The sequence below is a fragment of the Prionailurus bengalensis genome, chromosome A3 (genome assembly GCF_016509475.1).
Source record: "Prionailurus bengalensis isolate Pbe53 chromosome A3, Fcat_Pben_1.1_paternal_pri, whole genome shotgun sequence".
In the NCBI taxonomy this organism is placed as follows: domain Eukaryota; kingdom Metazoa; phylum Chordata; class Mammalia; order Carnivora; family Felidae; genus Prionailurus; species Prionailurus bengalensis.
Genome location: NC_057354.1, coordinates 51,878,365 through 51,903,258, shown reverse-complemented (window position 1 = coordinate 51,903,258; position 24,894 = coordinate 51,878,365). Strand labels below are relative to the sequence as shown.

General features: G+C 36.3%; 1 protein-coding gene across 4 annotated transcripts in view; it reads left to right on the top strand.

Annotated features, from left to right (window-relative positions):
- RANBP2 (RAN binding protein 2) overlaps positions 1-24,894 on the top strand; it is an 82,040-nt gene that overhangs the window by 49,613 nt on the left and 7,533 nt on the right. The window contains exons 18-25 of one of the 4 annotated variants that reach the window (XM_043604763.1): positions 2,567-2,702; positions 6,029-6,123; positions 7,079-11,702; positions 12,329-12,406; positions 15,218-15,388; positions 16,042-16,134; positions 16,648-16,826; positions 23,321-23,525. In XM_043604763.1, coding sequence (XP_043460698.1) covers positions 2,567-2,702; positions 6,029-6,123; positions 7,079-11,702; positions 12,329-12,406; positions 15,218-15,388; positions 16,042-16,134; positions 16,648-16,826; positions 23,321-23,525 — 5,581 coding nt within the window. Of the gene's footprint in view, positions 1-2,566; positions 2,703-6,028; positions 6,124-7,078; positions 11,703-12,328; positions 12,407-15,217; positions 15,389-16,041; positions 16,135-16,647; positions 16,827-23,320; positions 23,526-24,894 lie in introns of those variants that run through there. The other 3 variants (XM_043604764.1, XM_043604765.1, XM_043604766.1) reach the window with 3 other exon arrangements.

The following is a 24,894-nucleotide window of genomic DNA, read 5'->3' as shown; positions in this document are numbered from 1 at the left end:
ACCTCCATTCTGTCTTGCACAATGACTGCACAAATTTGCATTCCTGCCAACATTGTGTGAAGGTTCCTTTTTCTCCACATCCTTGCCAACACTTAACTGTTTCTTGTGTTTTTGATTTTAGCCATTCTGACAGGTGGGGTGATATCTCGTTGTGGCTTTGATTTATATTTCCCTGATGATGATTGATGTTGAGCATCTTGTCATGTGTCTTTTGGCCTTAACCATATTTTTGAAATTACTTGTTTCTGCTTCCTCACCAGGTGTGAATTCTTCCAAGGGAAAGACTCTTTTATCCAAAACATAGCAGCATTCCTGATGTAGAGGTGGTTCCCAAGTGATTGAATTGAACTAGTAAAACTAATTATACTTTGGTCTAGTTCATTTCTCAGACTGGTTGTGTGTGTCATATTTTATAGCTAGGTATTGGTCTACGTTTCAGAAAGTCTATCTTTTTAATCCTGTCGAATGAATTGGACTTAATTATGTAAGGAAATGCTTATTTATTCATGATTTTATTTTAGCTGTATGAGAGTAACCTTAACTGTAAGGCTCAGAGGAGCTTTATTTACTTCTTTGGAATTGGAACTATAAGTAGGTTGTTTCATGCTCATTGGGCAAGAATTAAATTGGTCATACTTTTAAAGTTACAGCAAAGAGATCCTGATACGTGTTCAGTTATTACAGCGCTATCTGCAGTGTGTGAGACTTAACAAAAATACTGTTTGGAAGGGAACAAAATTTCGAATTTGCACAGAGATTTTGTATGCTAATTTTATATAATCATGGCCTATTTTGATATTCTGTACAGTCTTTTCTTACCTTAAATGGGTTTCAGGCACCCAGCATTGTATTCTGTGGCAGTGTAGTGGAGAGCATTACTCTATGTTCTTGAAAAGCTGGGTTCTAGTAGTAACTCTGCCACTAATTAATGCTCTTGACCCAAGCAGTTCTTTTCTGTTTGCTTGGCTTCTCATCTGTAAAGTGAGAATTGTTGAAAGCAGTTATTAGCACATTTTCTAGTTGTTTGAATTTTAAAAATTATGATTATAGTATAATTGCATGTTCAAAACTACAGTCCAGATACCAGTAGAGACTACTAAATTTTTCCAGGTGATTCTATCAGTTTCTTATTTTTGGATGTGCAGCATCTGGGCTAATAAACACGGTAGATAGTTGGATGGGGAAAATTTTATTTAACTTGAAAGTTGGAGATATTTTTTATCTCAGTATATATGGCTTTGGGAAATATCTATTGGAAAACACTTGTAGAAGAAGAAAGCAGACATCCTGGATCTGTGACCTCACTTATAACTGGTCAGATACCTGGGCCTATATACAAATATTTGATACTGTTTTTAAGAAAGTGGCCTGTTGGGGTGCCTGGGTGGCTCAGTCAGTTGAGTGTCCAACTTGGACTTAGGTCATGATCTCACAGTTCATGAGTTCAAGCCCCGCATCGGGCTCTGTGTTGATGGTGTGGAGCCTGGAGCCTGCTTTGGATTCTTTGTCTCCCTCTCTCTCTGCCCCTCCTTGGCTTGTGTGCGGTCTCTCTCACTCAAAAATAAACGTCAAAAAAAAAAAAAAAAAAGTGACCTGTCGACTGATAACACTGTAGTTTCTTTGGAAAAGGAATAGTTTCTTGATAAGTACCTGTTTTGAAAGGGACATTTTGTAGCTTGGGGTTGTGGAGGGTGTCATTTAGTTGTCTATAAACAGCGGTTTGATAACCAGCTACATAGCTATTATTAGAAAGAGTGTGTCTGGTGTTTTGTCTAGGCAGCAGGGTGGTATTATGAAAACATTTTTGGAATAAAATCTGGTTTGAATTCAGCTGCTGTTTTCTGCGTCTTTTTTCTCCCCCTCATTTTAAGAAGTGAGTTAATATTGCTTATTTGTATAAGGATTGAGAACTTAAGTACAGTGCCTGGTCTATATTATTGTATGTATATAATATATTCTGAGAAGATATCAGTTGTTTTCTCTTTCCTAGTGGATCATTAGAGCATCAGCCTTGAAGGATTTGTAGTGTTTTGTTACATCAGATGTGCGTAAGCAGAAAGCTAGTGGTGGGAGGTAATTTGGAAAATTGAGTAGCCCAGATGGACTGGAGAGGAAAGCATTGTGGAAAGGAGGCGGTGGAAGGACGGTTGGGACAGTACTTCTGAGGACCAAGAATATCAGAGAAGTGTAATTTATAGGTACTTGTATTTTTGAACAAGGAAGTGTCTTGGCTAGAACTCAACTTTAGAAAGATTAATTTAGGTAAGTGTGGAAAGGAAATGGAGATGAGGCCATCTAGGAGGTTATCAGTTGTTTAGGTGATAGCTAACTCTAACTAACCTCGAATGCATTAGGTAATGGTACTAAGGAATGAAAGAATGGGAACAAATAAGTTTTAACAAATTAAGGATGATTTTCTTAAATCAGTACCTGGTACTCAGATCTTACTGGAATATAAAAACTCTAAAAAAGCATCATCGGGTATTTACATTTAAAATATGTGTTTGCTCTAGCACTGTTTCTGGCATGATAAAATTGCTTACGGTTGTTTTCTTTCTTCCAACAGAAAGAAATGCAGGAGTTGAAACTAAATAGCAGTAACTCAGGGTCCCCTCATCGTTGGCCTACAGAGAATTATGGACCAGATTCAGTGCCTGATGGATATCAGGGATCACAGACTTTTCATGGGGCTCCACTAACAGGTTAGTTGGCAACTGGATAATTCCAGTTTTTAGTAAAATCACTGTACTTCCCCCTCCTTTACATAGATAACTTGTGAACTCACCTTGTCTATATACATTTGTTTATATACATGTTTATATATGTCTGCTTATATGTTTCTTAAGCTGTGTATGGTATTACTGAGATTTTTCATAACTCCAAGTAGAAACAAAACAAGCTTTCTATGATCCTGTGTATATAAAGACTGAAAGAACCCCTCCATACATACCTCAGAGAAGCTGAGACTGAGATAGAACAATTTCTTATAATTGGGAAATGTTACCTGATGTTGTTGTGCATTAAGAGATGGCTAATTAAAACCTCTTCAGGAATTACTTTGATGATATACTTAGATGTATGACATTCATAGGAAATCTTGTTTATTTTGAAATACAGTGGTTGGTTATACAAAGGAAGGAGGGGGAGCTGGACCATATTGGAATTTGAAGTTGTGGTCTCTAGAACTGACCTCTTGAGCCGTTTTGTGTGTTTCAAATGTGGAGATGAGACTTTGCCTCACATGATTATGTGAGCATTTGTATATGTGTGGATATTAGGCATTTACTTTAGAGTATTTAGTAAACAATGAACCAAGGGTGTTCCTGTGGGTTGTCTGTGTGCAAAAGTGCTTTGCGCATGTAATTTTATTTAATCATAATAACCAGAATGGTAGCTACCATTATGAATCCTATTTTTATAGTTGAGGAAGTGGGTTTAGAAAGGTTAGGCAATTTATCCATTATTGTACAGCTAATTATTGGTAGAGCCAGAGTTTAAACTTCAGTGGTCTCACTTTAAAGCCACTCACCAGTATGATTATGTTGCCCACAGACCACCAGAAATGATAAAAATGTTTTTTTTAAAATGAGATAGATTCTGAAATGGTAATAGTACCCTCCCCCCCATTGTTTTTTAACCAGGGATGATTTAGAATAGTGTGTTCCAGTTTAGATGAGCACATTTATGTGATGGTCCATAGGGCCATATTGAAGGCAGCCTCACTGTCCTCGTGTGACAGTGTCTTCTAAATGCAGGAAAAATAATAGGAAGGAAATCTTTGTAAAGTCACACTTACTAAATGTCACAAGTCATAGGTAAATACATGAGATGTCAAGAGTTCAAACACTGCTCACTTAAAAACCTTGTGCACTGTATAGAGCCTTGCATAGAGAAGATAAGTAAACTGGCTAGCCTTTTCTAGTGCTTTTTGAGTGCTGTGTGGAATTGATCATTTAGCAGCTTTTGAGTCACAATTTCCATTTCTTCTATGTACAGACATAAAAGGTCTTCTGGTTGTTAAACATAACATTCACATTGTCTCATTTTATTCTTGCAATTACCCTATGAAATGTGTAGAAGCAGCACATCCTCATTTTACAATTGAGAAAAATGGAGACCCCAAACACCTCATTGACAAGGTCACAAAGCAGTTTTGTGGCCCTACAAGGTGGAGAGCTCAAGTCCCCCATTTGCCGTTCTTGTGTTTATAGATTTTGTTTTTCTTAATAACAGTAAAAATATACCAAGATAGTTCTTGTCTTTTTAAATAAGATAATTAAAAAAGAGTGATTAATAAGCTTATAGGAAATGAAGTACTGAACTGTGTAAATAAACTAAAAACTAACTGTACCACAAAGAGTGCTATTAACATTTTGGAGCATTTCCTTCTGGTTCTTTCTCTTTGTTTACATAAAGAATTTTTAGTGATATTTTTATCATTTTTGTCTTATATGTAGATGAGTAATCTGTTTTTTAAATATTAGAGTTCTGAGCATTTTTCTTAAATATTTTTTGAAAATACTGTTAATGAATACAAGGTATCCCATCATGTGGAAGTACTACAAATTTTATTTCTTTATTATTTCCAGTTTGCTGTTAGAAATAATGCTGTGAACATATTCTTAGGATTGTTAGGGTATTTAAAAAATACTTCTGTGTTGGGAAATTGCCTTCTGGAAAAGCTATGCCAGTTTATACTGTTATCACCAATATCTGATAGTGCCTACCTCATTGCATTCTTGCTTAGTGTTAATTATTACCAGTTTCTAAAAACCACCAATTTTTAAAACAAAAATGTTTTCATTTTTACTGGGCACGTTCAACACTTTATAATCTTTTATATTTCCTGAATTATCTGTTTGTTTGGTGCTTTTTTTCTACTAGATTATTTTTAGTAGGTTTATAAGAACTTTAATTATTTGTTCACTATTAAGAGTCACTAGTTACTGATAAAGTCACTAGTTAAATTTCAGACTTTATGATTCTTGGGTCATATCCATCAACTTGTTCTGTGTTCTGTTTCTTTTTTCTCCCCCAGAGTGTTTCTAAAATAACCATCTTTACCAGGCAGTCCATTAGTTTTCCAAATTCAAACGAGCTTCTTTAGCAAGTTTTACTGTTCTAATCCCTATAAAGAGAAGATAAATAGACTGGCTAGTCTTTTTCAGGTCTTTTTCAGGGCTTTCTAGAATCAGTTGTTTAGCACCTCTTGGATCACGATTTCCATTTCTTCCATGTCAAGGCATAAATGGTCTTTAGGTTTTGTTCTCTGATAAAACTTTCATAAAACAGATCAAACAAATGATTGTGGTGGCTTTGCCATGAACATGAATGTCTTCTAGGTGTTGGTTTCCTGATGAAACTCATACAAAACAGGTGGAGCAAATAGTTTGGACATCAGCATGAGTGTCAGTCATGATGTGCCTTTTTTTTTTTTTTTTTTTTTTTTTTTTAAGCAAAGGAACACATTTTGTGTTACTTGTGAGATTCTTTCCATGAATTTATCAGGTGATTTTTGACTGGAACATTTTCAGCTTCAGTTTATAAAATGCAGTCTTGTCATTCTGCATATTTTTAAGTCTCACTTTAAAAATGTGGCCCTGGGGCCATCAGATGTATATTTTAGTTCCTTAAATCCTTCCTGTGACTAGTGTGTTCCCAATATTTCTGATGTTGAACGTAGACTGTGCTTTCATATCCTACCAATCTTCCTTAGAAAACGGATCAAACACTTTCTTCTTGCTCCTTTTTTGGTGCTTGTTGTGAGGGGCTTGTTCTTGTTGACCACTGTGGTGCTGCTCTCTTATTCCTCATGTGTCATATTTAGGGGTTTTTCCTAGTTTGTCATTTGGTATTCTTTATGGTATATTTTGATGTATAGAAATTTTTAAAAATCTATAGTTAAATCTTTCTTTGATTTCTATTGCTTTTGTAATTTATAGTTCTTGCCTAGGTAGTCTTAACTATAGTATAGACTTTTTTAACTGTTTTCTTTCTTTTCTTTTCTTTTTTTTTTTTTTTTTTTTAGTTGCAACTACTGGCCCTTCAGTATATTATAGTCAGTCACCAGCATATAATTCCCAGTATCTTCTCAGACCAGCAGCTAATGTTACTCCCACAAAGGTAACAAAGGAATAATTTATACATTTATAAATATCTCCTTTTTAATTGTTCAGGCTTCCTTCAAAGAAATTCAAGAAGTAGTTCAGCATTAAGACTTATATGTCCCATAAGATACAGATATTTTAAATTTCTCTCCAGATACAGAATTTATGCTTCCTACTCATCTTATTTTTATGTTACAATGAGTGTGAACATTTACAATATTTTCTAAATGGGGTGGTGGTGGTGGTGGTGGTAGTGGTAGTGGTGATGGTGGTGGTGGTGGTGATGATGGGTCCTTCATCATTTTGTTTTGGCGGAAATAGGACTAGAATGGCCTTGCTGAACCACTATGTGGTAAGTATTTCAGGCCTAAAGTGGCTATGTAGGTGTCGATTAACACCCAGTATTACAACCATAGTTGAATTATAAAGCTTTGAAGACAGATGGCTTGGGTGCATTTAGACCTTGGCTTTCTGCTCGCTTGTGACCTTGGGCAAGTTTTTAAATCTCTCTATGCATTAGTTGCCTCATATGTAAAATGAGGATAATAATCCCTTAATTCATAGGGTTTTTGAGGATATTAAAATGAGATACTATATTAAGTGCTTAGAATAGTGCCCAGTTGGCACATTAGTAAATGCTTGATAAATGTTAGTCTCCATCATCATCATCATTATTGTTAACATCATTTTACACATTATTTAGGAATGAAGAAATTTATTCTGTGCATTTATTGTAGAATTGGATTTTTAAGATTCCGTCATTAGTTAAGACAGTTTTTATTAAAGAAAGGAGTATAACTGTAAGTATCTTTGTAAGTAATGTTGTCTTCTCTTGATGATGTGCTACATACCCTAATGATATTTTTACCTTATAATGCTCATATTTGTGGTTTGTGAGAATTGGTTTGCATCTAGTTATCTGTAATTTTGTAGACAACCTACAAAAAATTTTAACTTTTTTTTTCTTTTAGGGTCCAGTTTATGGCATGAATAGGCTTCCACCTCAACAACACATATATGCCTATTCCCAACAGATGCACACACCACCAGTCCAAAGCTCATCTGCTTGTATGTTCTCTCAAGAGATGTATGGTCCTCCGTTGCGTTTTGAGTCTCCTGCAACAGGAATTCTATCACCCAGGGGTGATGATTACTTTAATTACAATGTTCAACAAACAAGCACAAATCCACCTTTGCCAGAACCAGGTTATTTCACAAAACCCCCAGTTGCAGCTCATGCTTCAAGATCTGCAGAATCTAAGGTTATAGAATTTGGAAAAACTAATTTTGTTCAGCCTGTGCCAGGTGAAGGAATAAGACCATCTTTGACGGCACCCGCACATACAACACAGCCAACTCCTTTTAAATTTAACTCAAATTTCAAGTCAAATGATGGTGACTTTACCTTTTCTTCACCCCAGGTTGTGACACAGCCCCCTTCTACAGCTTACAATAATAATGAAAGTCTTTTAGGTCTCCTAACTTCAGATAAACCTTTGCAAGGAGACAGCTACAGTGGACCAAAAGCTAGTCAAACCATTGGACCTCGAAATACGTTCAATTTCGGAAGTAAAAATGTGCCTGGAATTTCATTTACTGAAAACATGGGTCCAAATCAGCAAAAAAATTCTGGTTTTCGTCGAAGTGATGACATGTTTACTTTCCACGGTCCAGGGAAATCAGTATTTGGAACACCTGTGCCAGAGCTGGCCAACAAGAGTCATGAAACAGATGGAGGAAGTGCCCATGGTGATGATGATGATGATGGCCCTCACTTTGAGCCTGTGGTACCTCTTCCTGATAAGATTGAAGTAAAAACTGGTGAGGAAGATGAAGAAGAATTCTTTTGCAACCGTGCAAAATTATTTCGTTTTGATGCAGAATCCAAAGAATGGAAGGAACGTGGAATTGGCAATGTAAAAATCCTAAGACATAAAACATCTGGTAAAATTCGCCTTCTAATGAGACGAGAGCAAGTACTGAAAATCTGTGCAAATCATTACATCAGTCCAGATATGAAACTGACGCCAAATGCTGGCTCCGACAGATCTTTTGTGTGGCATGCTCTTGATTATGCAGATGAGTTGCCCAAGCCAGAACAACTTGCTATTAGATTCAAAACTCCTGAGGAAGCAGCACTTTTTAAGTGCAAATTTGAAGAGGCCCAGAGCATTTTAAAAGCCTTAGGAGCAAATGTAGCCTCAACCACAAATCAGTCTCTGAGAATTACAAAAGAACCCACAAGTCATGATAACAAAGATATTTGCAAATCTGATGCTGGAAACATGAATTTTGAATTTCAGATGGCAAAGAAAGAAGGGTCTTGGTGGCATTGTAATAGCTGCTCATTAAAGAATGCTGCAACTGCTAAGAAATGTGTGTCATGCCAGAATCTAAACCCAAACAGGAAAGATTTCCTTGGTCCGCCATTAGTTGAAACTGTTTCTGCTCTTACAACTGGCCCAGAAAATACTCCAGATAGATTTGCACCGATGACTCCAAAGAAAGAAGGTCACTGGGATTGTAGCATTTGCTTAGTAAGAAATGAACCTACTATATCTAGGTGCATTGCATGCCAGAATGCAAAGTCTGCCAACAAAAGTGGATCTTCATTTGTTCAGCAAGCTTCCTTTAAATTTGGCCAAGGAGATCTTTCAAAGTCTGTTAACAGTGATTTCAGGTCTGCTTTTTCTACGAAGGAAGGACAGTGGGATTGCAGTGTGTGCTTTGTACAAAATGAAGGAAGTTCTACAAAGTGTACTGCTTGTCAGAATCCAAGAAAACAGAGTTTACCTACGTCTTCTGTTCCAGCATCTGCTTCTTTTAAGTTTGGAACTTCAGAGACAAGTAAAACCCCGAAGAGTGGATTTGAGGACATGTTTGCTAAGAAGGAAGGACAGTGGGATTGCAATTTCTGCTTAGTACGAAATGAAGCAAATGCTACAGTATGTGTTGCTTGTCAGAATCCGGGTAAACCGAGTCAACCCACCTCTGCTGTTCCAACACCTGCCTCTTTTAAGTTTAGTACTTCAGAGACCAGCAAAGCTCCGAAGAGTGGATTTGAAGGAATGTTCACCAAGAAGGAAGGACAGTGGGATTGTAGTGTTTGCTCTGTGCAAAATGAGAGTTCTTCCTTGAAATGTGTGGCTTGTAATTCCTCTAAACCAACTCATAAACATATTGCAGAAGCTCCTTCAGCCTTCACACTGGGCTCAAAGACTAAGTTAAATGATTCTTCTGGAAGTCAGGTTGGAACAGGATTTAAAAGTAATTTTTCAGAAAAAGCTTTTAAATTTGGTACTACAGAACAAGGATTTAAATTTGGGCATGTAGATCAAGAAAGTACACCTTCATTTACATTTCAGGGTTCTTCTAATACAGATCCTAAGTCAACAAAAGAAGGATTTAGTTTTTCTGTCCCTGTGTCTGCTGATGGGTTTAAATTTGGCATTCAGGAGCCTGGAAATCAAGAGAAGAAGAATGAAAAGCCCCTTGAAAATGACACTGGTGTTCAGGCTCAGGATATCAGTAATCAGAAGAATGGTAATGGTGTGATTTTTGGTCAAACTGGTAGCACATTTACCTTTGCAGATCTTGCAAAATCAACTTCAGGAGAAGGATTTCAGTTTGGCAAAAAAGATCCTAATTTCAAGGGATTTTCAGGTGCGGGAGAAAAATTATTCTCATCACAAAGCAGTAAAATGGCTGATAAAGCTGACACTTCTGCTGACCTTGAGAAAGATGATGATGCCTATAGAACCGAGGACAGTGATGACATCCATTTTGAACCAGTGGTTCAGATGCCTGAAAAAGTGGAACTTGTAACAGGAGAAGAAGATGAAAAAGTTCTTTATTCACAGCGGGTAAAATTATTTAGATTTGATGCTGAGATAAGTCAGTGGAAAGAAAGGGGTCTGGGGAACCTAAAAATTCTCAAGAATGAAGTCAATGGCAAGCTGCGAATGCTAATGCGAAGAGAGCAGGTACTGAAAGTATGTGCCAACCATTGGATAACAACTACAATGAACCTGAAGCCTCTCTCTGGGTCTGATAGAGCATGGATGTGGTTAGCGAGCGATTTTTCTGATGGTGATGCCAAACTAGAGCAGCTGGCAGCAAAATTTAAAACACCAGAGCTGGCTGAAGAATTCAAGCAGAAATTTGAGGAATGCCAGCGACTTCTATTAGATATACCACTTCAAACTCCTCATAAACTTGTAGACACTGGCAGAGCTGCCAAGTTAATCCAGAGAGCGGAAGAAATGAAGAGTGGATTAAAAGATTTCAAAACTTTTTTGACAAATGATCAAACAAAAGTCACTGATGGAGAGAATGAGAGCTCTGATGGTGGTGCTGCCAGTGCCTCTGATACAACTAACAAGCCAAACCCCGAAAACACGGGGCCCACACTGGAGTGGGACAACTATGATTTAAGGGAAGATGCTTTGGATGATAGTGTGAGTAGTAGTTCAGTACATGCTTCTCCATTGGCAAGTAGCCCTGTGAGGAAAAATCTCTTCCGCTTTGGTGAGTCAACAACAGGATTTAACTTCAGTTTTAAATCTGCTTTGAGTCCATCTAAATCTCCTGCCAAGTTGAATCAGAGTGGAACCTCAGTTGGCACTGATGAAGAATCTGATGTTACTCAAGAAGAAGAGAGAGATGGACAGTACTTTGAACCTGTCGTACCTTTACCTGATCTAGTGGAAGTGTCCAGTGGTGAGGAAAATGAACAAGTTGTTTTTAGTCACAGAGCAAAACTCTATAGGTATGATAAAGATGTTGGTCAGTGGAAAGAAAGAGGCATTGGTGATATAAAGATTTTACAGAATTATGATAATAAGCAAGTTCGCATAGTGATGAGAAGGGACCAGGTATTAAAACTTTGTGCCAATCACAGAATAACTCCAGACATGACTTTGCAAAATATGAAAGGGACAGAACGAGTGTGGGTGTGGACTGCCTGTGATTTTGCAGATGGAGAAAGAAAAGTAGAACATTTAGCTGTCCGTTTTAAACTACAGGATGTTGCAGATTCGTTTAAGAAAATATTTGATGAAGCAAAAATAGCCCAAGAAAAAGATTCTTTGATAACCCCTCATGTTTCTCGTTCAGCCACTCCCAGAGAGTCACCATGTGGCAAAATTGCTGTAGCTGTATTAGAAGAGACCACAAGAGAGAGGACAGATTTAATTCAGGGTGATGACACAGCAGATGCAACTTCAGAAGTTGGAGAAGCATCTAGCACATCTGAAACAACAACAAAAGCAGTAGTTTCTCCTCCAAAGTTTGTATTTGGTTCGGAGTCTGTTAAAAGTATTTTTAGTAGCGAAAAATCAAAACCATTTGCATTTGGCAACAGTTCAGCCACTGGGTCTTTGTTTGGGTTTAGTTTTAATGCACCTTTGAAAAATAACAGTAGTGATGCCAGTTCAGTAGTCCAGAGTGAATCTGAAAGAAAAGTGGAACCTAATTGCGAAGAGACGAAGAATTCAGATAGCAAACAGTCTTCAGATGGCAAAGTCAAAAATCTTTTTGCTGCTTTTCCAAAAGAAGAGTCCTCAACTAATTACACATTTAAAACACCAGAAAAAGGTAAGCGCTTAGTCTTTGGTATAAACAGAATTTTTTTTCCATTAATTTGTAAATATTTTGCTTGATGCATATACTTTTTGGTAGGATACTAACATTTTAGTAAAAGTTGGGTTATAATAGCTTTGTGAATAGTGAAAAAATATTGGTGCAGATTTTTTTTCTCCCTAAATCTGTTTCCCTGTGTTTAAACAGCAAAAGAAGGTGTGTGTGTGTGTGTGTGTGTGTGTGTGTGTGTGTGTGTGTAAGTTATTTAGGAGATCTGAGTAACTGGAAGATACTTATATCATGCTTAGTGCAGAGAACAAGAACCTAATACAGTACCAAAGTTTAGTGACTCATGTACTTGAATCATGAGTATTACCTCGAGTCTGATTTTTTTAAGTGTCCATTATTCAACATATTATTCTCTTGTCACTCAAAAAACATGGTACTGAGATGTTTATAAGTTATGTAAGGAAGCCTTGCTGCTATTATTAAAAGAGTAAAGAATGAAATTACCAAGATAAATAAATATGTAACACAGCCCCAAATTGGTATAAATTGAGGTATTCTGGCTTTTTATATTTTAAAATCACATTGACTTTGATTCTCAAAATGTCAAAAATGAAATACTCTTTATTTTCTAGGATTTAATTTTAGCCTTTTTAAATCTAATCCAATGGCTTTTTGGACCAGCATCCCTTCCTCACAGCTTGAGAACAAAGGTATAGAGCTAGCATTCTCGGTATGAGATGACATCAGTTGTTTTTTTGTTTTTTGTTTTTTTAAGCAGCTGGTAGTCCTTAGCATAGTAACTGGCTGTATGAAATTAAGTATTTAACACACAGTGTGCATGTTAAAGAATGTGTGTTTAAACAAGTACTTTTTGACTAGGGGTGTGTAACACCCTTTAATGCTGTTTTTTTGTTTTTTGTTTTTTAATGTACTTGGATGTCCTGTTTTCTCACTATTGCAAAGCATTATTTTGAGGTAGATCCATACGGTCTTTACCTTTCACTGCTTTGTACTTCATTATCTGTCATTTTCAGCTGTGCTTAATGAAGACCTGTGTTTTCTCTAACATTTATCTTTAGCCAGTAAGTAATGTTTCCAGTATCCAAACATGTGATGGCAGCATGTATACACATGGAACAGGGTTTCCTTTTAAGGCTATCCTTTTAGACAGGGTTTAGAAAAATATCATATTTGAAAGTAGACTTCATTTTTAACAGCCACCATTAAATGCTAGTATGTTATAAAAGTGTTGGTATTAGAGTGGAATAATAGGAAGTGGGGGATCTGTTGAAGACCTTAAGAGCAAGGTTAGGGAATTGAAAACCCGTTATCAGTATCTAATAACATATCTTGAGTAACCCAAATATGTTCAATGGTAAAGTGACAGTCCTTGATTTTGGGGGGCCTTCAATTTTTATTTTAAGTTTGTTTATTTATTTTGAGAGAGAGAGAGAGAGGGAGAGGGGGAAGGAGAGCATGAGTGAGGGAGGAGCAGAGAGAGGGGGGAGAGAGAATCCCAAGCAGGCTCCACACTGTCAGTGTAGATCCCAGTGTGGGGCTTGATTTCATGAACTGAAATCATGAGCTGAGCCTAAATCAAGAGTCAGGTACTCAACCTACTGAGCCACCCAGGTGCCCCTCTTTTTTTAATAATGTTTGTTTGTTTATTTATATGTTTATATTATTTTTTTAGAGAGAGAGAGAGAGAGACAGAGCATGAGTGGGGGAGGGGCAGAGAAAGAGAGGGAGACAAAGAATCTGAAACAGGCTCCAGGCTCTGAGCTGTCAGCACAGAGCCCAATGTGGGGCTTGAACTTGGGAATGGCGATGTCATGACCTAGTCTGAAGTCAGACGTTTAACCAACTGAGCCACCCAGGCGCCCCTTAATGTTTATTTTTTTGAGAGAGAGAGAGAATGCACGCTCACGAGTGGCAGAGGGGCCGAGAAAGAAGCTGGGAGAGAGAAGCAGGCTCCATGCTGTCAGCGCAGAGCCCGATGTGGGGCTTGAACTTATGAACCATGAGATCATGACCTGAGCTGAAATCGAGAGTTGGGTGCTTAATCGATTGAGCCACCCAGGCGCCCCTCAATTTTTAAGTATACCAATCACATCACTAGCTAAAGCAGCCCTTAAGCTTTTCTTGAGGATGTATTCTTTGAGAAATTATTGAAGAGTGTGGACTTTTTCCTGTAAATGACATATATTTGCATGCACAGTCTGCGGGACCTAGGTTAATCCTTGACTCGAGCAAATTTGTCAGTATACTACTGCAGGACAGAAAGCTTTATTCTGTTTCAAGTCCAAGAATGTCATAGTCCCAAAGGATCTTAGAGATGGAGAGTTCAGACCTGAGGAAACTGAGGCACAGCGGGCTGTCTGAAATGCTCAAATTGTCTTTACCAGTTAATAACAGAATTGGAGTAAGAATCTGTATCCTACATTAGTCATACTATGTTTTTCTAATTAAAGAGAGTAAAAGGCAAGTTTAACATTGTAATAGGGTTCTAATTCTCTAGATCAGGTCAAATATGACCTGTGTATATAATTTAGAATTTTCTAATATCCACATTAAAAAATAGAATAAGAAGAAACAGGTGCAAAAACAAAGGAGATGAAATTAATTTTAACAATCTATACAGACTATATCTGAAATACCATTTCAAGTTCTAATCATAAAAAAAAAAGATTTTTTTTTGTGTGTGTGTGTGTGTGTGCTAAGTCTTTAAAATCCAGTGTGTATTGTTCTACTTGGAGCACAACTCAGTTTGGAATGGCCACATTTCAAGTGTTTAATAGCCACGTGTGGCTAGGCTACCATATCAGACAGCACCAGTTGGTACATAGCATGCCTCATGATTTGCTTTACCCATTCCTTTTGCTAAATACTCTTCTTTATAGACCAGAGTATATTGTATGAAGAATCCCTTTATTCTTCCTTTTTTTCAGCTATAAAAATTTGTGTTAGTTTTTTATAGTGTTACCCCTAGGATAACTGTTTTAATTTGGTTTTATCTATTATCATGCTTGGAAATACACAAAACTGGATGTAACTCTGAACACCTGCCATCCTTGGCAATTGTTAACTTTCCCTGTAGTAACTAATCATGGTTAGCTTTTGCATTAATTTCATATTCATACTAATCCTTGCTCATGATTTACGTTAAGTTTTTTCAGTTGTTTAAAATGCATGGATATTTTGCTCAGCTATTGTTTATATGCCAAATACGGTTATGGCAGCATTATTTAAATACCTTTTAAAATTATAGCCAGTAATGGCAATTTTTTTTTCAACGATCAGTAAGTAAAAGCAGTTTTTTTGGTTTTAATGGATTCTATATTCACTAAGGATTTTTGATGGAATGTTAAATCAGGCTTCTAATTCTCTACAGAGCTCTGTCCACATCAAAGTTTATGTGTTGAACCTAAAGATAAGTGGCGTGGTTTTATTTTCAGTTAGAATATTGATGTTAATACCTACTTAACTCCCAGTCTTTATAATTTTTTTGACCTGTTTTATAGCAAAAGAGAAGGAAAAGCCTGAAGATTCTCCCTCAGATGATGATGTTCTCATTGTGTATGAGTTAACCCCGACCCCTGAACAAAAAGCTCTTGCAAGCAAACTTAAACTTCCTCCAACTTTCTTCTGCTATAAGAATAAACCAGATTATATTAGTGAAGAAGAAGAGGATGGTAAATCTTTTGTTATTTTAAAAGCATTCTGTCTGTGCTAATTTTAGTAATGTTTAAATTGTTTAAGCCTGCCTCTTAGAGCCCATAACTCCTGTCCTTATAGGTAGATGTTTATCCTCAGTGTGTGTGTAAATAGTCAATGGATGTAATGATTGAAACAACTGCATTTTTTAAGTAAGGATGTTTTGGATGACTACTGTGAGCAGAGCAGGTATTTTGAGAGAATTGAAAAGAATCCTAATTTCCCTATACACTTAGAGGGATGAGAGAGTGATGAGGCAGATAGGGGTCTGATTATGGAAAACTTTGTGAGCCACAGTAGAGTTTTTCAGCAGGGGAGTTTGCATGTTCAGAAAGAGTTTCAGCAGGATCAGTTGAGTTAGTGAGATAGAGAATCGGGTTGTGGGACATGGAGATAGGAAGATGAGCCAGAATGATAGTAAAGCAGCTCAGAGGAGACCCTGAATGAAATTTCTGTGATGACAGGAGAGGCATTAGGAATATAGAATTGGCAAAACTGGGTGCTCTTTCAGTGGGGGTGGGGGGTGAGGGAAAGTATGAAATTGGAGGATAATTTCTAGATTTATGGCTGGGAAAATTCCTAAAACTTACTAGAAATTCTTTTTGTTTAATAAAATCAATTATACTTTAAGATGAAGATTTTGAAACAGCTGTCAAGAAACTTAATGGAAAATTATATCTGGATGACTCAGAAAAATGTAGACCATTAGAAGAAAAGCTAGCAGGTATGTTAAATTAAAATTACTAGTTAAAATGTTTTTTAAAAATCTTCTGTTTAAAAGGAATCTTTAGGGCGCCTGGGTGCCTCAGTCAGTCAAACGTCCAACTTCAACTTCAGCCCAAGTCATGATCTCATGGTTTGTGAGTTCAAGCCCTGTATCTGGCTCACCTCTATCAGCGCAGAGCCCACTTCGGATCCCCTGTCCTCCTCTTTGTCTGCCCCTCTCCCGCTCATGCTCTCTCTCTCAAAAATGAGTAAACATAAAAAGAAAAGGCATTTTCTAATCTGATCATTTTTATGATTATCAGATTTACTTATGTGATATGCCTGTGGCAATTTAAAATATTTGAAAATAATATGAAGTGTAAAACATTGTTTTCCTGGTGATCCTTGTTCTCCATTAGCATTCATAGGTATTGCTATCTGGGTCTGTAATCTGTAGATTATATGGAGGACAATTCTTGGAGAGTAGTTGGACTTCTAACTTTCTTTTGCTTGTGTTGTGTGGGATTTTCAGATAATGAAAAAGAATGTGTTATTATTTGGGAAAAGAAACCAACAGTTGAAGAGAAGGCAAAAGCAGATACATTAAAGCTTCCACCTACATTTTTTTGTGGAGTCTGCAGTGATACTGATGAGGACAATGGAAATGGGGAAGACTTTCAATCAGAGTTACAAAAAGTTCAGGACTCTCAAGTAAGAGCATCTCCATTGTTTTCCTTCTGGTTGAGTTGCCATTGTTGATGCAGTAGATTAGAATATTCTTACCAAATGGTAATAATGTGTTGTGGATAGCAAATGGATTAGGCATTTACCAATCAGCTTTGGCCAGAGAAGGAGGAATGTTGTTCTACAGAGAGGACTTAAAGTTTCTCTCCTGTGTATATGTTGGATTTTTGCAGGGATGGGAGAGATGGACTGTGCAGATATTCTTAAGAATGTTTATCATAATACCAAGAATGATATTAAGTAGTTAATTTTTCATGTAAGTTAGCTCATTTTGTGGTGGGCGGAGTGGATAGGAAGTGGCATTTGAGACTCAGTTTCAATGGCATTTGAGACTTAGCAAGGTGGCCTATACCTTGCTTTGTAAATTTCATGATTTGATTACTTTCTTTTTAAAAATTTTTTTTAACATGTATTTATTTTTGAGAGAGAGAAGAGACAGCACAAGTGGGGGAGGGGTAGAGAGGGAGGGGGACACAGAATCCAAAGCAGGCTCCAGGCTCTGAGCTGTCAGAGAGCCCGATGTGGGGCTTGAACCCACAAACGGTGAGATCATGACCTGAGCTGAAGTCGGACGCTTAATCAGCTGAGCCACCCCGGTGCCCCTTGATTTGTTTACTTTCTTAGCTTAAAAGTAGTGATAATTTTAATAGGTATCAACACCTTGGTATCTTAATTTGTATTCCACAGAAACTAGAAGACAAGATCTCTGTCTAGTTAATTTGTTCATAATCTAATATTGACATCTATTCAGAATGTTCCTTTCCCCCTCAAGTAACACTGTTTTTTGATGGTTTGTTTTTATTCTTAGATGATTAAGATGAAGTAGAGTTCTGGAATTAGTTATGAATGTGGTGGTTTATTTAAAGGATATATGGCTAGAGAGAGATGTGTTGTAACACATGGTCTTAGTCTGTAAGAAATTTATTGCTCTTCATTGACTCTGAGCAGTCTAGCTGACCACCTAGGATGTGTAGGTTTAAACTTAATCTATCAGTACACATACAATTAATGGCCATCAGCTGATGTAATGCTAATCATGTTCTCATTTACAACCAGATAGATTTATTTGTGGAAATCTGAAGTTTTTGCAGCAGTGGCCTTACTGAGTGTTCCATTTAAGGTGTATTTCAAATCACTCAACAGTTTCCCTGGACTTACTGGGCATACACAGTATTTAATAGCTGTTACTCTAATTACTAACTGCTAGAGGCTTTATCACGTATTTATTCAGCAAATGCAGTAGTCATATTAATATAAATTTAGATTATGCAAATTTAAACAGTATGATTTAAATATGGCCTCTTGTGTGCAAAACTTAAAGTTACTGATTTAAAATGTATTTTAAAATTTAAGGGGCGCCTGGGTGGCTCAGTCAGTTAAGCATCCGATTTTGGCTCAGATCATGATCTTATGGTTCGTGGGTTCAAGCCCCGCATCAGCTCTGTGCTACCAGTGTAGAGCCTGCTTGGAATTCTCTCTCTTTCCCTCTCTCTCGCCCCCTGACCCCACTCATACTTTCTCTCTCTCAAAAATAAGTAAATAAACTAAAAAAAAAAAAAAAATTAAACTGAAAAATAATTTCAGCACTGATGTACACACTGAATTATACATCATTTATTCTTATTTTCCACCTTGTGGTGCCACTTTAGCTGGTACACAAGAATTTGGTATCTTTTGTCAGTATTTTGTGAAACATGCTTTTATAGGAGTTGAAATATCTTATTTGAGGTGACTTGTGTTATTTTAAAACATTCATTATTGTCATAACTTAATAAAATAATCCTATAATTATCACAATGTTCATTAAATAGCAGTACTACTGGCTGTTCAAAAATACTTTGGGTACTAAAGTTAAATGTGATAAACCTTTATAAAGGTTGAAAAAAATGGCACAATAAATTATAAAATTTCAGGAGAGCAAGCACCCTTTGATACAGACATGAAATAGAAAACCAAAAACCATTAAAGCTAATATGCTATAATGGATGTAAATTTATACTCTCTCAGAATGCATTGTTCCTACTGTGACACTCAGTCTAATTCATCTTAGATATGCATCCCTTGCATAAAATGGTTATGTGTACTCTATAAATGTTTATCGTTGAGCTAGCACTGTGCTGACGATTGGGTATACGGTAATGAACAAAACAGAAGTAATCTGACTTGTCTGTGTGGAGTTTTCCATTCAAGGACTGTAAGGCATTAGCAGCTGAATTAAAACAATTCCTCTCACCCAAGCAATTCTAGGCTACTTATTTGGGGTAACGTTTATTGTGATATAATTCACATATTGTGCACCCCATCCATTTTAGAGCGTACAGTTCAGTAGTTTTTAGTATATTCACATGGTTATGCAACCGTTACCACAGTGAATTTTGAACAGTTTCACCACCCCAAGAAGAAAACCTCTAACCTCTAACAGTCGCCACCCTTCCCCATTTTGCCCAAGCTCTTCCATCTCAAGAAACCATTACCCCTGATGGACTTTCTGTCTCTATAGGTTTGCCTATTTTTTGGACATTTTGTATAAATAAGTCATGATAATATGTGGCCTTTTGTGTCTGGCTTCTTTCATTTAATGTTTTCAAGGTATAGCTACATTGTAGTGTATATCTGCATTTTATTAATTTTTATGGCTGAGTAATACTCTGTTGTATTGGATATATTACATTTCATTTATCCATTCATCTGTTGATTATCATTTAGGTTGTTTTTACTTTACTTTTTGTCTGTTGTCAATAATACTGCTATGATAGCCTAAAACATTTGACACATAGAATGATTTATCTTTTCCTTGTGTTTTGGTACATTAAAAAATAAGGATTTTTTTCATTTGTAGTAATTTTTTTATAGAAGTAAAATTCACTTTTTGTTGTGTGTATATGTGTGTGTCTGTTTTCTAGGAGTTCTTTTATATGTTTGAATTCTTGTAATTCTCACCAGAGACAGGATATGGAACAATTCCAACACCCCCCAAAATTTCCTTCATATTGTCCCTTTGTATTTATAACCTTTTCTGCCCATATCTTTGGGCAATTGCTGTTGTGTTTTCTGTTTCTATATTTTTGCCTTTTCCAGACTAACATATGAATGGAATCCTACAGTATGTAATTTTTGATGCTGGCCTTTTTCACTCAGCATAATGCCCTTGAGATTTGTCCCAAGTTATTGTGTGTAGTAATAGTTTGTTCCTGTCTACCACTAAGTAGTCCATTGTGTAGATGTACCACAGTTTATTCATTGATCCATTGAAGGTCATTTCCAATTTATTTTGCTCTTTTTCTAGTTTCTTAAAATGGAAGCTTTAAATGACTGATTTAAGACCATTTTTCATTTCCATGAATATTTAATGCTGTAAGCTTCTTTCTAGGAACTGTTCAGCTTCATCCAACAAGTGTTGCTATGTGATATTTTTACTTTCATTCCATTAAAATATTTATTTTCCTTGAGATACTCTTTTTTATATATGCGTTAGATAGTATGTTGCTTCCAAATACTTGGTGATTTTCCAAATATTGTTCTGTTATTGATTTCTAGTTTAATTCCATTATTGTCTGTGAACATAATTTGAGTAATTTTAGTTCTTAGAAGCCTAATGAAGGCTGTCTTGGTGATTGTTGTACACTTGAAAAGAATGTATAGTCTGCTCTTTTGGCATTGAGTGTTCTATAAATGTTAATTAGCTCAAACTAGTTGATACTGTGTTGTCCAGGTCTCATATATAAGACTAACATTTTAATTAGAGGACTGTTGCTAGGCATAATTGTAGATTTGTCTGTTTCTCCTATCAATTTTTGCTTAATGTACTTTTTTAGAAAGTGTCCCCTCTGCTTCTGTTTTCTGGAAGACATTGTAGGAATTGCTATTATTTCTTTCTTAAATGTTTGATAGAACTCACTACTGAAACCATTTGACCTGGAGGGATATTAATTAATAATACATTTTCTTTAATAGATAATAGGCCTATTCAAGGTTATCTGTTTCTTTAATAGATAATAGGCCTATTCAAGGCCAGTATCAAAGATTACATACTGTAGGATTCCATTCATATGTTAGTCTGGAAAAGGCAAAAATATAGAAACAGAAAACACAACAGAATTGCCCAAAGATATAGGCAGAAGAGGTTTTGAATACAAAGGGACAATATGAAGGAAATTTTGGGGGGTGGGTGTTGGAATTATTCCATATCCTGTTTCTGGTGAGAATTACAAGAATTCAAACATGTAAAAGAACTCCTAGAAAATAGACACACACATACACACAACAAAAAGTGAATTTTACTTCTATAAAAAAATTACTACGGGGGCGCCTGGGTGGCTCATTCGGTTAAGCGGCTGACTTCAGCTCAGGTCATGATCTCGCGGTCCGTGAGTTTGAGCCCCGCGTCAGGCTCTGTGCTGACAGCTCAGAGCCTGGAGCCTGTTTCGGATTCTGTGTCTCCCCCTCTCTCTGACCCTCCCCCGTTCATTCTCTGTCTCAAAAATAAATAAACGTTAAAAAAATACAAATAAAAAAATAATTACTACGAATGAAAAAAATCCTTATTTTTTAATGTACCAAAACACAAGGAAAAGATAAATCAGTCTATGTATCAAATGTTTTAGGCTATCATAGCAGTATTATTCACAATAGACAAAACTCTTGTGTGAGTTTTGGTCGGTTTTGTCTTTCAAGGAATTGGTCCGTTTCATCTGAGTTCTTAAATTTGTGGGCATAACACTGTTCATGAAATTCATTAAAATTTATTACCCTTTTAATATTCATGAATTAGAAGTGAGTAGTGATAGCTCTTGTTTCATTTCTAGTATTAATAATTTGAATCTTCTTTCTTGTTTTCTTGGTTAGCCTGCTTAGAAGTTTGTTGATTTTTATTGACTGTTTCAAAAAGGTCAATTTTGTTTGATTTTGTTCATTTTTTTCCTGTTAATTTCCTGTTTTACTGATTTCTGCTCTACTTTTCATTATTTCTTCTCCTTTGTTTAGGTTTATATTGCTTTTCTTTTTCTAGTCTTAAGGTGGAAATGTATTGATTTTAGATTTTATTATATGCCTTCAGTACTTTAAAGTTTCCCTTCCTTGTTTTTGTTGCGTTCTAAGAGTTTTGATAAGTTGTAGTTTCATATTTATTGTTTAACTTATTTTTTTATGTTTTATTAATGTTTTTATTTATTTTTGAGAGAGAGACAGAGACAGAGATAGAGCATCAGTGGAGGATGGGCAGAGAGAGCGGGAGATACAGAATCTGAAGCAGGCTCCGGGCTCTGAGCTGTCAACACAGGGCTCGAACTCACGAACCGTGAGGTCATGACCTGAGCTGAAGTCAGATGCTCAACTAACTGAGCCACCCAGGCTCCCCTTCATATTTATTTAGTTAAAAATATTTTTAATTTGCCTAGAGACCTCTGGACACATATATTATTTAAAAGTATGCTGGGAAATCCCAAATATCTTAAATATTTGGGATTTTTTTTCAACTGTATTTCTGGTAATGATTTCTAGTTTAATTCCATTGTGGACTGAGAATATGCTTTGTATGACTTCTGTTCTTTTGAATTTGTGGAGGTGTGTTTTATGGGCCAGAATGGGTCTTTCTTGGTAAATGTTCCATGTGAGTTTTCTGTTACTGTATTTTTCAGTTGTAAAATTCCCACTTGGTCCTTTATGCCTTCTTTTTTTTTTTTCCCCTGCTGAGAATTTCTTATCTTTTCATTTGTTTTAAGAGTATTTGTCCTTATATCTTGGAGCATTGTTATAAGAGCTTCTTTAAGATTTTTTTTCTGATTGTTCAACGCATGGATCATTTCATAATATCCCCCACCTCCTGGCCAGGGAGAGCTGGCTTCTCTTGGGACAATTTTCCATCTCCGTCATTGGCAGCTTCAGTTTTTGGGCTTCTCTAGCATCCAGGCTGGAATGTAGGTTTATGGAGCAGGAAACACCCCACATGATTCTCACCACTGAATTATCCCTAATGTCTGGAGGTTCTTAATCCTCCTGTTTTCATCCACCTTTCAGAGACTTTTTATACTTGCTTTATCTGTTTCAGTCCAGTTCAGTCATAGGTATTGGGAAAGATAAGATGGAGTGTGGAATGGGAGAGATAACGAAGTGTGCTTATTACTCTATTTTGTCCAGAACTCCCAAGTCCTCAGTTTCTTTCAAAATAGGGCATGGGTGTGCCTGGTTGGCACAGTCAGTTACGGGTCTGACTCTTGATAGTGGCTTAGGTCATGATCTCACAGTCAGGGGATTGAGCCCTGTGTGGGGCTGTATGCTGAGCAGGGAGCTTGCTTGGGATTCTCCCTCTTCCTCTCTCTCTGGCCCTCCCCTGCTCATGCATGCACACTCTCTCACTCTCTTTCAAAATAAACAAATAAAAACTTAAAAAAAAAATAGGGTATGTGGTTCTTTTTGTCAGTCAGTATTTAATGGCATTGTTATTTGTTACTTCCTCTTTGCAGAAATCCCAAAATGAGGAAATAAGTAGCCTGGCAGACAGTGTGTATACTGGTGGGACTAAAGTGACTGTACCATTTTTATGTAAATCTGAAGAACCTGATTTTATTACCGAATCTATTAGTTCACCACCAATTTCTTCTGGAACTGTGGACAAACCTGTAGATTTGTCTACTAGAAAGGAAAACGATGCAGATTCTACAAGCCAAGGTAAAATTTGATAAAATGTTTACAAAAACCTTCTAGGGCATGCATTGCATAAGGTGCATCTGTATGTTTGAGAAAATAGGCTTTTAAATGTCAGTCCTAAAACCTCTTTTCCCTTAAAACAAATTTTGAGATGTACAAAGGTGCATGAGATATTTCTGATAATAACCAGAAAATCATACTGCCTTGCCAACAAAGATAATAAACATGTATTTTTATTGTTAGGGTTGTAGTTATTAAGGAATATGAAGCATTGTGACTCTGACCTATCTACCTGAAAATAAATGACAGTAGTTTGCTTACATTGAAATTTTCTTTGTGATAATCATTTCATTTGAATATTGTTTGAATTATATTATCACGGAAGTATATTAAAATTTATGTATGAAGTAATTGTAGATAGTACAGTAGGGTTGTTAAGTTTTTATGATACTTAAATGTATTTTGCTCTACCTGTTACATTATATTAATCAGTTATAGTTACTTATGTTTGATATGCTTTCCTCGTTTTTTTATTTCCATTGATTTTAGAAGAGGGGAATCTTTTAAAATTCTATTCTTTTATAATTGCTTATCTGTATTACCTAATGTATTTCAGAAATAGTCTTGAATAATGTACAATTACTAGATTTATAGACACCTGAGAGTCTTCATATTCTAGAAGAGGAAGTAACTGCAGACCTAAAATCGTTTCTTACTATTTTTTTTGTTTTGTTTCAAATTTTTATTTAAATTCTAGTCGGCTAACCTATAGTGTAATGTTGATTCCAGGAGAAGAATTTAGTGATTTATCACTTAACATATAATACCCAGTGCTCATTGCAAGTGCCCTCCTTAGTACCCTTCACCCATTTAGCTCATCCCCTGCCCACATCCCCTCCATCAACACTCAGTTCCCTGTAGTGAAGAGTCTCTTATGGTTTACCTTCCTTTCTCTGTCTCTTTGTTTTTCCCCTTCCCCTATGATCATCTGTTTTGTTTCTTTAACCACATATGAGTGAAATCATATGGTATTTGTCTTTCTCTCATTGACTTATTTTGCTTTGTATAATATACCCTAGCTCCATACACATCATTACAAATGGCAAGATTTCATTCATTTTGATCAGACCTAAAATTTCATGTTTTCAGATGATGAAAGTAAGGCTTAGGACTTCAAGAGATCATGTAGCTGCACATTGTTGGAATTAAGATCCCCAAACTCCTGGTGACCAAAAATAAATAAGACATGCATTTTTTTTGTGTGAGCTTAGTATTTAGCATAGAGAACACAAACATTCTTTATGCAGATCATTCCTAAAACCCCACGTGTGAATGAATGTTAGTTTTAGATTACAGAAGACTATAAAGAAGAAACTGTATGGTTCTATTA